General features: G+C 37.3%; 1 protein-coding gene and 1 pseudogene across 1 annotated transcript in view; both read left to right on the top strand.

Annotated features, from left to right (window-relative positions):
- The window catches only part of LOC107567843 (uncharacterized), a gene marked incomplete at its 5' end in the record, with an annotated part of 15,198 nt that extends 3,755 nt beyond the window's left edge, over positions 1 to 11,443 (top strand). The window contains 14 exon segments of the mRNA XM_016253608.1: positions 2 to 608; positions 733 to 851; positions 2,242 to 2,779; positions 2,813 to 3,160; positions 3,241 to 3,360; positions 5,893 to 6,061; positions 6,461 to 7,283; positions 8,540 to 8,660; positions 8,765 to 8,992; positions 9,086 to 9,327; positions 9,747 to 9,906; positions 10,025 to 10,082; positions 10,858 to 10,957; positions 11,109 to 11,443. Coding sequence (XP_016109094.1) covers positions 2 to 608; positions 733 to 851; positions 2,242 to 2,779; positions 2,813 to 3,160; positions 3,241 to 3,360; positions 5,893 to 6,061; positions 6,461 to 7,283; positions 8,540 to 8,660; positions 8,765 to 8,992; positions 9,086 to 9,327; positions 9,747 to 9,906; positions 10,025 to 10,082; positions 10,858 to 10,957; positions 11,109 to 11,153 — 3,678 coding nt within the window.
- A 455-nt stretch (positions 11,444 to 11,898) lies between these two features.
- The window catches only part of LOC107567858 (basal body-orientation factor 1-like), a 9,766-nt pseudogene continuing 8,183 nt past the window's right edge, over positions 11,899 to 13,481 (top strand).

Here is a 13,481-nt window from a genome sequence, read left to right as displayed (position 1 = left end):
TGGTCGATCCTCCCTGACTTCCTCCCCCAGCTCACACCGCCTCTCAGAGAGTGACACATCCCTTGTTTCACTAGGACGAAACATTCAAGGTTACCATGACGACACATCTCTGTCAGCTGGTGGAAACCTTTCTTTGCTGCTGACTCGCTCTTCATCAGATTCGGCTTTGAAAGGAAGCTTGTCATCCTCGCAAGGACCACAACAAAATGACTTCACAACTATAGAGCCTACCGCTCTCTCTTTGAGCAGAGATGAAAGTTTGAAGTCACGTGACCTCTGTGTGACCCCAAGGCGGGCTGAGCCTGAGGGCTGCAGTGCTGCAGACCCAGATAAGGCAAAGCCACCTACAGCCACATCTGCCGTGCAGATGAATGTTCCTTCGATACCAGGGAACCTTCTGCAGAACCAGAACCAGACTGAGGATGATGCGTTTGGCTCTTCAGAGAATAATTCGTCCCATGTCTCAGCTGAGGTTGAAAGTATGAGTGACAGTAGCAACGAGAGTTCATTGGCTGCCAGAGTTGCCAAACTCCTGCAGAGTGAGTCACCTGTTTCTATGGTTACAAGCCAGCCAAGCACCAGTGACCCAGAAGATAGCCATGCCCGAGGTAAACACAGTGATTTGTCTAACAGGACGTATAGTCATACAGGTTTTGTCAGTACCAGTGGTGCTTTTTTTAAGTGTCAGTGGTTTTTACATTGTGGATGACTAAATTTGGTCTGTCTCTTTAGAATGGATCCTGATGAAGGTTTCTGGCCGCCGATGTGAAAGCTTAGAACTAAACGCTGAGGACAGAGAGAGAATTGAAGACATCAAAAGAGAACTTCTACTGAACACCAAATACACTAAGGTAACATCCATGTGCCAACACAGAAAGGTCTGCCGATTTCATTCGTGTGAGTGTCAGCATTCTTACTGACTTGCTGATGTAGGTCGACCTGTCTGCCAAACTTTTGACATCTCAAATAAATATCACTAGGAATGTACAATAAACTGGCACCATATTGGTTTTGAATTTTTATTTGGTGTAGGTCGATAGTCCTATAAATTAACACGTGCGAGTCAAATCAATTAAAACTTATTGTCTAATAATTTAACCCTGTGAAGGCTAACATTTTTTTGAGGTTTTCATTTTTTGTTTGTTTTTTGTTTATTGAGCCTCTAGACAAAATATACTAAAACATGAGGCTTTTATTACTCATATAGTATGATATAGGAGAATATGGAGCTCATACTCACAAGGAAGAAAAAAACACCTCAGTTTTATTTGGAGGCTCAGTCTGAGCAAAAATATACAATTTGGTGCAGTTGTTGATATTTATATGGCCAAAAAGTAAGATGAAAATATGATAGCTTGTAAATCTGTGAGATCTTTATAACAGTATAGCAGACCACTTAGATAAAATGCATATAAAACAAAATCTCCTTAGATTATATTTAAATGCTTAGCTTTATTATCAAAGCTCAGTAGTTTAACCCATTTTTAGTCAATCAATGAAAAAGCCTGATGTGTCATATTTGATACATTTTAACATGATTTGTTAAAAAAATATGTATGGATAATCAAGTAAACTTTGATAAATCAAAAAAGTTGCTTCAGTCCATTGTTCACTTCATTGTTTGAGTGTTCATCTTAAAATATTACTAACAATATAAACGTTATTGTTAGGTTTACATTATAAGAATCAACAAAAACAGATGCAACAGGTTTTTAGCAAAGCTTTGACCATGTTGCTAATTTTTAAGGCTTCAGAAATTTGCTTATCAAATATGATACAGTGGGCTTTATAGGGTTCATAACACTGTTAAATGTAATCTTTAGCGAATCATTTTTTTTATAATAAACACTATAATGTTGTGATGCCTAAATTCACTTGTAGCATTTAACATAATTCTTTTAATTAATTTAGACAAAGTAAGATTTTTAATAAGGGCCACTTATCAGTAATTTGCCATAATATGAAACTATTAAGATCATTTAAATATCACACTTAATGGTGAGTCTGAAATAATATGAGTTTTGTTTCTGGTGTGGCAGACTGCATTATGGAAAGTCCTGATAGAGAGTGTTCAAGGTAAAGCTGTTGTTTGCATTTGTGTGACTTACTCTATGCTCTCATGCTTGCAGTGTTTCTACTGAATCTCCCATTTATCACTGTCTACTTCCCACAGTCCTCCCCAACCCTAGCTCTTATCAGTAGTAACACATCTTGTTCTCTTTCTCTTGCTTTGTTTATCAGTGGAGCTCAGATTCTGAGGGCAGTACTCAGTCAAGTGTTGGTCCTGAATCTCAGCTGACAAAGGGCTTTGTTGGACTGCGTAACATGGAGAATCATAACTCAGATCAGCTGCAGAAAGTTGATCCAAAACCTTTGGACAAAGTTCCATTTTACACACCTGTACAACAGGATCTAGAGGCCAAAGTTCACCAGATCGCTCTTAGAGAGGGGCTCAGCTCCCAGTCTTTTACTTCTATTACTATAGCAACCACTCACCGCACTCCATCTCCTCAGTCACCGTCACATTGCCCTATCACTGCTACTGAGGAATTGGACAATATTGTTCCTGACCATGAGACTCTAGAGAGCACAAGCCAAATGAGACTTCAGCCAGCTGTTATACCTAATGTATCTGGCAGAGAAAAAGAGACGGCGAGAGAAGGACAAAATAGAGAAGAGAAGAAAAGAGAAGAAATGACTGATGACAACAAAGAGAACATTGTTACGAATGATCCCCAGAGTATCCGAATAATACCTCACATGGACTATACTGTCACAGGCAGTAACCAGATATTATTCAGTGCTGCGTCAGGCTCAACCTTTGGCAAGAAGTCCCACAAGAGAGTGTAAGTGCAGTTGAATAGTGGGTTTGGGTTTGTAGTCACCAATCCAAACTATTTAAGCAGACTACCCAGTCAAAACACTAGTAAAGATGTCCCTCCTCCCGTGGTGTCAGGCATGACTGATGAACATCTGCAGTCCATACACCGAATCTCAACATCAAATCATGCCAGATCATATGAACACAGAGAGCCAATTCAAGGCCAGAATGCAGGAATAGTCAGTGCACACTTACAGGCCAGATACTCACAAACCTTTGCTCCCTCTCAGAGGCTGGCTGGGACATCCAGAACTCTCTCCATTCAAACAGGTATGTGTTGTAGATTTTATTCATATATGCTTTTCAGTGGCATTCGATGTTGGTAAATTAATCAATTGATTTATTTTTCTACTATGTAGCTGTCCCTGCCCTGTTGCCATACAAACCTCATGGGAGCTCCAAGCTGTTCTACATCCCGCAAGCTGATCCAGAGCTTTCTCCTGGTCGCTCTGACACAACTGTTGAAAGCTCTCACTCAGGTATGTCACAGAGAACTGTACACAGTTATTAGACTACAGCATCCTACATAACATTATCAGTTTATATGGAATGTGATCAAAGTTGCTGTTTGGTTATACGGCTACTTACCAAATAAATAACTGAATGGACATGAATATTGATTTGAGTCAAAAATTCTAAGCCATAAAACTAGCACAGCTCTAAGAAAATTGTTTGCTCAAGCTAATTGCCAGCACTGTTTATCTGTCATTAAACAAAAATGGCCACAAAATGCTGCATTTAATAAAATAAAAGTCCTCCTGGGGGCTGTGTAATAATGCTATTTAAAGCCGTCATGACATGAAAATTCACCCTTTTTATTTTCTAAATGCATTATTGATCTTATAGTGAACAATCCATCCATGCATGTTTTAAAATTGTACTAATTTGTTTTGATCTTGTAATATTTAATTGAAATATTATAACTTGAATTTCCGGTAAAAGGAAAAACATCTCTCTGGTGACGTACACTGTTATTTTAGCATCATTTAAATACTATTTTAGTATTTATAAATGATTTTGAATAAGCTTTAATTTTTATATTTTCGTTGTGATTTTAGTTTTAGTCATTTTATTGTGCTTTTTTATACTTTTTTATACATTTATTTTTATATGTTTAGCTTTTTATATATTTGTATGTTTAGCTTTCATTTATTTTATTTCAGTTTCAGTTTTTGTCATTTTATTATTTCAACTTGTTTTAGCTAGTTGCAAAGTTTGCTAGGCTTCTCCAATCATTTAGTCTGCCTAAACCCTGCCCCTTTTTATAGCTGACTGAAAGTTTATATTCAGATCTGCCTCCATCCAATTAAACAACCAATGGATTGAACCAAGTCCCTGTCATACATTTTTTACAACATTATTTCGTGGATCACTCAGTTAGGATGGATCACTCAGGAAATTACGGATATAATGCTGAGGATACTATATAGATCATTAGAGAATGCATCATTGCTGGACAAACCTTTAATCCATGTGTACCTGTTTTGTCTCACAGAGCTCTGATATATATATATATATATATATATAAAAAAGTCAAATTTGCCATATATAATCAGTGATTGACTAGAAATGACGGTTCAATACTAAGGATTTTTTTCTGCTGGCCCTGCCACAAAAAAAAAAGTTTCCTTTATCATTGTTTTTGATCTATGTTATCTTGTATTTTAATAAATAAGTTTATATGACACCAATATTTTAGATACAAATAAAATTGTACAATTCTCGATTTCAATTTCAGCCAAAACTACTAGCCTGACAAATATAAAGTTCAATCATTATTAAAGAATAAGAACAAATGAACAAATTACAAGTAATAACACCACTGAACATATAGAACAAAGATACAAATTAAATTATTTAGGATTTTATGTTTGTAGGTGTTCAGGTACAGAAATTGAATAATCACATATAAAATAATATTTCCATATACTTCACTGTGTTGCACCTTGATTTTTCATAGCCATTTCAAATTAGTTGTAACTTAACCACTGTATTTTAATCATGAATCGATCCAAAAAAAAAGATTATACACACTTGTAGCATGTGCAATATTTGATTTAAATTAGACTGTATAATTTCAAAATTTGAAGCAAAAACAGAATGGTCTGACTTTATCTTTGTGAAATTATGCTACATAAAACACCTGCTCGAAACCAAAACAGCAGACGGGCTTAACGAGATGCAATTTCACTCTCTGCCAGCAGGCGGCTCTCAGGGAACAGCAGCATTTACTTGGTTACTGCTGTACACATAGCAGTGCTGTGCATATTAGCACTGCTTTAAATGCGTTATACTGAGCCAAGATGAAAAGAAAATGCAATGTAAACTTTTCTGAAAACAGTCAGTTCCCCTCAGAAACACATCCATATAAAATTAAATATTTAGGATTTTCTTCCTATATTACACGCGTCGTGAACAGTGATCTTGCTCTTCCTACTACAGTATTTTCTCCTCTTTGCATTCATATTCAGCGTCGCTGGCCTCTGTTTACAGACTAAATATAATAATAACATAATATTTCCACACAAATGACATTTAGAAAAAATTATTGCGATGCAATTTGTGTGCAAGCATGGAACAGAGATAGTCTGAAATAAAACAAAAAATGATCGATGCATCTCTATTCCACTGTATAAATTAAATATAGATTAATCATTGTTAGAGTTACAAAGTTACTCGCCAAGACGGGTATTTTGACACATTTTTGTATATATTTGTACGTTCAAGTGAAAGAAATACACGGAAAGAACTCAACTCGTGGATTGGCCGTCAGAAACGCAGCAGTCCTAATTGTCGAGCCCTGCTTTCACCTCTACTGGCCCCTCCCCCCGAGTCTTGCAGATGGTTCAGGCTCTCACCCAGTCCTGCATTATTCATGGTCTTTGTGAAAGGCAATCCAGCAATACATGCCTCATCTGATCCACATGGGCCCCTCTGCTTCAGTGCTGTTTACTCTCTGTTTGATCCAGCTCTCTCATGCTCTGTCCTTTTCTCTCTCGCTCCCTTTGCAGGTTCTGATGATGCTGTCCCTCCACACTTTAATACAGACATTTTAGGCTCTAGAGAGCTAGAAGACAACATAATTACACCAAAACACAAGGAAGGCATCTACAGTAAGAGGGCCGATATGAAGAGAGGTAAGATGCACATTAGTGTTTCTATGAGTTGTACAATATTTGCTGAATTTAAAGAATCGTTCACCAAATAAAATTAAATGTTCATTATTTACTCACCCACATGTGTGACAATATGACATTTTTTGTAATAGAAAATATTTTAAAGAATATCTCGACTGCTTTTTTCCATAAAATGAAAGCACGTAGTGACTGTCAAGCTCAGCAACCCAACGTAAAAGCACAATATAAGTCTTCTGATGCCATACGAGCAGAATTTATTTGTATGAACTACAAATTGTCTTAGTTTCATATGGATTTGAAATGACATTGTAAATAAATGCTGATGGATTTTTTGGGGTGAGCTATTCCTTCAGTTTTCACTATACTTTGCTATGGACTGTTGCTATTACAAATAAAACATTAGCATATGATCTTCTCTGTCTTCTCTCGCCGACCAAAATGACAATACTGCTCCTGAAGTTTATGTTTCTGAGAAGAACATGGACACTGTTGGCATAGATGAGGTGTATAAAGATGAGGAAGAAAAGTTTGTCCCCTTACACATGGAGGCAGACTACAGTACAGATGATGTGCATCTTCACAGCAGCACCATGCAGGAGCCCAAGTTTCCACTAGAACCACACCATTTACCTTCTCAGCCAATCAGAAAGCCCTACAGGGTGAACAAGAAAGAGCAGGACAGAACACCTCATGATGTTAGCATAGAGATTAGCAGTTCTCTGGACCAGCTGTGGCGTCGCTTCAGTGAAAAATGGAGCATGGAGGAGACACGACCAACTAATGAGGGAGAGACATCTCTGCTTGATAGACTAGAGCGTCTGTCTCGTCTAATTCACAATACCTCTCCAAAAGACCAAATTATACAACAAGCAGACAGCAGGAACGGAGAGTGTTACAGGAGGAGTCATCGAGAGGATGGGACCACAGAGGGAGGAGAGCAAAGAGAAAGAGTTCAGTTAGAAGTGACTCCACAACAAGCTTGGCCTGAGCATGAAGAGAGCCAGGAGAGAGTGCATCGCTGTCCTGCCGAGAGAGATGAGTCTGCGAGTGTGGAGACAAGCAGTAGCCTGTCCACCATTGACACAGAGCGGCTGCTGCGAGCTTTTGGACCTCACCGGGTCACCAGTAAAGGACTGAAAAGCAGTGACCGCTTGCTCAGACTTTACAACACCATCAATATGCAGAAAACTGTCCGAAGGAAACCCAGTACTAAACATGCTGCCATCTCTGTTGCTACCGATGATGTGAGCACGGATGACTCCACAGTAAGTCTTTGCTTGATTTAATTCCTTTATACAGACTGTTTTGAAAGATAATCAACAGATTGAAAAGAAAGATGCTACTTTGTTACACATCTCACTATGTTTAGCCTTCTGACCGTATTCAATTCACATTGTTTTTAGATTGCCTCTTTGCTTTTAAAATTACTTAAAATTATCATTTGTTTCAAACAAGAGGAACAATGATTTCCACAAACACTTTGTAGCTCAGTTTAAATAAGTAAAATAGAGTTAAAATCTGATAATCATTTTCACTAATAACACAATGCATACTACTGAACAGCAGTATTTTCCTGCATACACTACCATTCAAAATGTTGGGGTCGGTAAGATGTTTTTTTTTTCTTTTAATGTTTTTGAAAGAAGCCTGTTATGCTCACCAATGCTGCATTTAATTAACAAAATACACAGTGAAAACAGTAATATTGTAAAATGTTGTTTCAATTTAAAATTGTTTTCTGTTTTAATGTAATTTCGGTGATTTTTGGAGTCATTACTCCAGGCTTCAGTGTCACACAGTGTTCAGAAATCATTCTAATATGCTGGTTTGATGCCCAGGAAACATTTCTTATTATTATCAATGTTGAAAACAGTTGCACTGCTTAATATTTTTGTGTAACTTTTTTTTCAGGTTTCTTTGATGAATAGAAAGTTCAAGAACAACATCTGTTTGACAGAAATCTTTATTATAAATTTAATGAGTCCGTGCTGAATAAAAGTATTTAAAAGTCTTTAAAACAAACAAGCAATAAATCTTACTGTCCCCAAACTTTTGAAAGGTAGTGTATGTTTTCACTAAAATGTTTTAATGTGTGAAAAATGCCGCTTTTTGGTGCCATGTGCTGACTTCAGTGAACATTTTTGAGTGGTGATTCAAAGAATTGTTTCATAAGAGTTTTGAATCAATTCATACAAATTATCAGTTTGAAATGATTAACAGAAATACAAATTTTCTCATCATTTCAAATACATATACTGTCTTAGTGCTCTCAGTGGGACTGGAAGAGGTTGCGAAACTAGTTTAATGACATTGCCTGGGGACAATGTCACACAATAGCTAAATAAAAACTCCATTAAAAATCCTATTATTCATTTTATACTGTCAGTAAAATAATCACTCATGTATTATGTGTACAGAATATCTGGTGTGAATTACAGTAGTAGCTTATTCTCTGCATTTTTTACTGAGAGACCATCATCTTTTCCTTATCTAACTGTCCAATCTTCTGTTATTGTTCCAGGTCTCTGCTGATTCATTATCATCTTCAAGCACTTTTTCCCATTATTCTCAAAGAGGTATCTCCAAAAACCTCAATTCCAAAAGGTCAAAGGTCAAACTGGTCAGCAAAGGTGTACAGGCAGGTCAGTTACACAACAACGGTCCACTTTTAAACTAAGCGACGTGTATATTAGACAGAGTAACTGCAACAAAATATGTCGTGTGGGATTTTATATTCTTTTTGCAGGTGATTTGGAAATTGTTATAAATGGCACCCGCAGACACACTCGGGACGTAGGCACCATCTTTCCCTCACCAGGTGCTTTCAAAAATATCCATTTAACAAACACATTTGGCAGAGACATTCAGAGTGGCTTTCCCATCCCCACTGCTTCCACATCTAAACCCACCCAAACCCTGACTGCTCTGAAGAAAGACACCAGCAACAAGAGCATCCGGACCCGTTACCCAAACGGTGCATATTACAAGCCCACGGACACAGCATGTTTCTGCAACTGATCTTTTTCTCCATTTCTCTTACTGTTTTATATTTCGCGTTCTCTTTAAGGTGCATCATGGTTTGTCTCCGCTGATGAGCTTAGGTGTGATGGTCGCAAGGAAAATCAGCCACAGAGTGAATCAGCACCTTGCCCAAGCCAAGCCTGGTTTGAGCCTTACAGTAGAACCAAACCCTGGAGAGAAACGACCAGAGAACCTCTAAGAGAGAGACAGAATCAGCAAGAGTCCATAACGGCTACGGAGACCGACATCAGTGACAAACCCTCAGCTCTTGTTCAAATTTCACTACAGGTGTGACAAGCAACTGTTTTATTTACATGTTTTAAAGCCTGTTCACACCAAGGACGATAAGTGTAATGATAACTAGAACAATATCATTGTTGAATCACTTTTAGAACATATTTTCCAGCTGATGAATGATAAAAACATTGACAGCAAATCATAATCCATCCGACTTTAAAAAGCTTGAGCATTTAAAGTGGCAGACGACATAAATGCAGCAGGTGCTTATTATAAATGGAATATAATATCGCACCTGAAGATGTGAGCGCTAATATCATTATTTGTGTAAACGTGCCTTTACTCTGATTTGAAGCTTGGGCCTGATTTGGAGCTAGTGTTCATTTTGGACCATAGCTGTGTGGTTTTAGAGAGTACATGGATGTTGACTGTTGATTTTAATCTAACATTGAGCATTTGCATTCCTACAGGAAGCTCTGGAGCTCCATCGGCCAGCGTTTGTATCTCGTTCACGGGAGCGGATGAAGCGTCTGGGGTTGCTGGTTGAAGAGAGGAGATTACAGGCGGTCTTCAACAGAGAGAGAGAAGAGCTCTTCAATTGCCCCGCACCATCACGTCCATACAGACCAGGTGACTTTATACCATAAGATTACTTGTGTTAGTATTATGAGTAGTCAGTTCAGTAGATATTTTACAAGCTTGGTTCAGCTTGCATTAAGATGTAAACTAAAACATGCCATGTCAGCAGCTCCAGTACCCCATAAACGAGCCGTTCCAAGAAAAGAGATGGTCCAAAGATCTAAAGAGTAAGTATCCATTATCTCATTTCCAAACCATCTAGATGGTTTATGACACAGACACAGCGCATATTACCAAATTGTGCATATATGGGTCATTTAACAGATTTAAATGACTTTTTGATGTTTTATTTGCAAGTTGTTTTGTGCCTTCTACATGCTTTCAGTTGGGTAGGGAGGAAATCACACAGTCAGAGAATAGACAGAACAGACAGACTCAGGAGGTAATAATATGTGTGTTTGTTTTGTGTTTGAGTGTGTCTCTATCAGTTTTATTAACATTAACTAAAAGTAAAGCCATAAAAAGAAAACCATAAAAAACATTTAGCAACTTTCCAAGACAACATTTCTCATTTTTGTTTAGTTTAAGTCAGTGTAAGACATATTTAAGTACTAAAGTAACTTAGACTAAACTATATAGACCTTTTTTCTTAACTAATAGAAATGACAAAAACACACAACAGAATTACTAACACTTTTTAAAATTAAAATTAAAACACTAAATATAAAAATGAAATTCAATTCAAAATATTAACAAAAACTATAATAGTAAATGCAAAAATAAAAATAGTAAAAATATAATAGTCAATGCTACTAAAATAATACAGATCTATATCCATCTTTTATTTTAAAGTTTCTATTTTTATGTGTGATATCTCTGATTCGAGAGGCCCAGTCTGAGGCATAAGGACTTCAACTACACTCTGTTTCAACGTTTTATATGGATATTATTGACTCCAATAATTTTACACTTTAATTGCCAAATAAATATCTATTTGCTCAGGAAATACGCTCAACTTCCTGAGGTCCAGAAGAGAAGGGAGGAGGAAAGGAGACGGGCGGAGTACCATTCCTACCGCCTCAACGCTCAACTCTTTAACAAGGTATACAGGCTGTTCTGGAGTAGGAGTCACACACAATGGTCCAGGCACAGTAATACTGACCGTTTTTAAATCAATATTGTTTCAAGCATTTCAGATAGACACATGACCAGTTTGATTAACATTTCTAATGCATGCCATCTTTCTTCTGCAGAAAGTCACCAATCATGTGTTGGGAAGGAGAGCACCCTGGCAGTGAGCTAGAATCAACTCAACATTTCAAAAAGCCTTACCGTTCGTTGAATGTGACATGTCCTCTGAGTGTTTTATATGGGGTGATATTTTAGAATGGTTGTGTGTTATGCGAGTGTGCTTAGATATATGTGTGCATTCTGATTTTAGGTGTTCTGATTTTATTTTATATAACTGATTTTGTGTTATTTATGGAGTTGCAGTGTTGGGTTGTTTCATTATGTCTCTTATAGTTGCAAAATTATTTTTTTATTATGTCTGTTTTTGCTAAGTTTTAACCATATTTTTATGAGGTAAATAAATAAGCAGCTATTTGTAAGAGCTTTTGTGTTTGTGTGCTTTTTTTTAAGTGCAAGTAGGTGAATGCTTATTAACAATACAAATTGTTTAATAAGCAATTTATTGTTATGCATATCTAAGTTATGCATATCTAAAAAGAGAATGAGGCCACAATATAATGGTCACTACAAAAAGATAATAGCTTTTTACTCTAAAATGTGCGTTATTACAATATGAAGTACATGCACAGTACTTTATTGCATGTGGAGGGCTGCATTATGTTATTGATAATTAGTAAAGATAATTTTTCATCCGTATTTCAGTTGGTCACAAATGTTTGATACAACATTAAAAATAGTTAAGATTTCAAAACCTTGACAATAAAGTTTATTAAAGATTTTATGGAAAATAAAAAGTTTCCAGCTTGTTTATACCAGGTCAATAAACGCTGCTGATCAAAGCACAGAGAGAAGATGCCGGTTAAAAAAGGAAAGAAAGGAAAAGGGTGAGTAAAAACGCATTGATCTGTTCGTTGATTCCAATATATCCTTGCGTTTGTTTGGAAAAACTGCGAATCCAACTAGTTTGAATAACTGGAAAAGTATATCTGACTGCATAGTTTACTTTATGATCTTGATTATTCGCATCTGTCTATCTATATATAACGTTATATACATATAGAAAAGGAAAGAAAGATGGCAAGCAATAGTCAAAACGAGATAAGGAGTCTGATACAGAGAGGGCAAAAGCAAACACGGCTCTGTGGGAGGCCAGGTGTGATTTGACTAGGGTTCACGCGTGGAGTAACGTTACCGTGAAACACAAAATCACCCAGCAGCTCACTGATCTACTGCACAACACTGAGAAGAACAGCATCGAGATCATCGCTGCTCTGAGGAACAAAGACCTGCAAAACGAGGAGAAGGCATTTCATGCATTTGATCATTACAGCTACAGTACATACACACATGGTTTTCTTTTCAAGTCTTATTCTCATATTGTTAATCATATTGTTAAATGGTTAATTTATCCTACATTGGAAATGTCATCATCTGCTTCCAAAAGTTTACAAAGAGGTCATAAAAGTAATCCATATGAATCAAACAGTTTAATACAAATCTTCTGAGGAGACACGATTGCTTTATGTAATAGGTTTAATTTGATATAAACGTTGCACATATTATAAATTGAAACATGTTTGCGTCACACTCAAGAACCAATGAGGTTTGTTCTTGCACATCAAGCAAGTACAGTTGAGCGTTTATACTGTATGATGTGCCCTATGTATGTACACTGATCAATGTTTATATGTGAATAAAAGCCTAAATTAAACTTCGACTTCATCATATAAAGTGATTGTGTCTCTTCAGAAGACTTGGATTATTAAACCTCTTGGCTCCTATGGAAGACTTTTATGATCTCTTAAAGGGGTCATATGATGCGATTTAAATTTTTCCTTTCTCTTTGGAGTGTTACAAGCTCTTGGTGCATGAAGAAGATCTGTAAAGTTGCAAAGACTAAAGTCTCAAATCCAAAGAGATATTCTTTATAAAAGTTCAACCTAAAACGGCTCGTTCTAACACGCCCCCACATGACTATGTAACTATGTGGGAAGATTTGCATAACGCCACCCAAATGTTCACGCAAAAAAAGAAGGCATAACTTTTATTCTCACTGTAGTATTTTTGCCGCTGCCGCCATGTCGTGAAAGCGTTGTGTGCTTCGTTGAGAAAGCGAAACTACTTTGTTTGGTCTTCCAAAAGAGGACGATATCCGCTTCGTCATGCCTAGAGCTGATCCGTGCTGGTTGCTGAGGAAATACTACAACTTAGTGCTGTGGATCGCCGGATCGGCTTTCACCGTGGATGAAGCGGAGTCCAGCCCGGGGTCGTCACATGTGGTTGCCGCAAGCTCGCCGGACGCTCCTTCGTTGAATCCGCCGGCCGCTCCGTTCTCAAGCCCGCCTGCCTCTGCTCACTCAAGCCGGCCTCCGCATACTCTAGGCTGCGGTGTGTGACGCTGTGTTTCGTTGTGAAAGCGAAACTACTTTGTTTGG

The sequence above is a fragment of the Sinocyclocheilus grahami genome, unplaced genomic scaffold, assembly GCF_001515645.1.
Source record: "Sinocyclocheilus grahami isolate Dianchi unplaced genomic scaffold, SAMN03320097.WGS_v1.1 scaffold1192.1, whole genome shotgun sequence".
NCBI lineage: Eukaryota > Metazoa > Chordata > Actinopteri > Cypriniformes > Cyprinidae > Sinocyclocheilus > Sinocyclocheilus grahami.
Note: the sequence above shows the minus strand (reverse complement) of the source record. Positions and strands in the feature narration are given on the sequence as shown.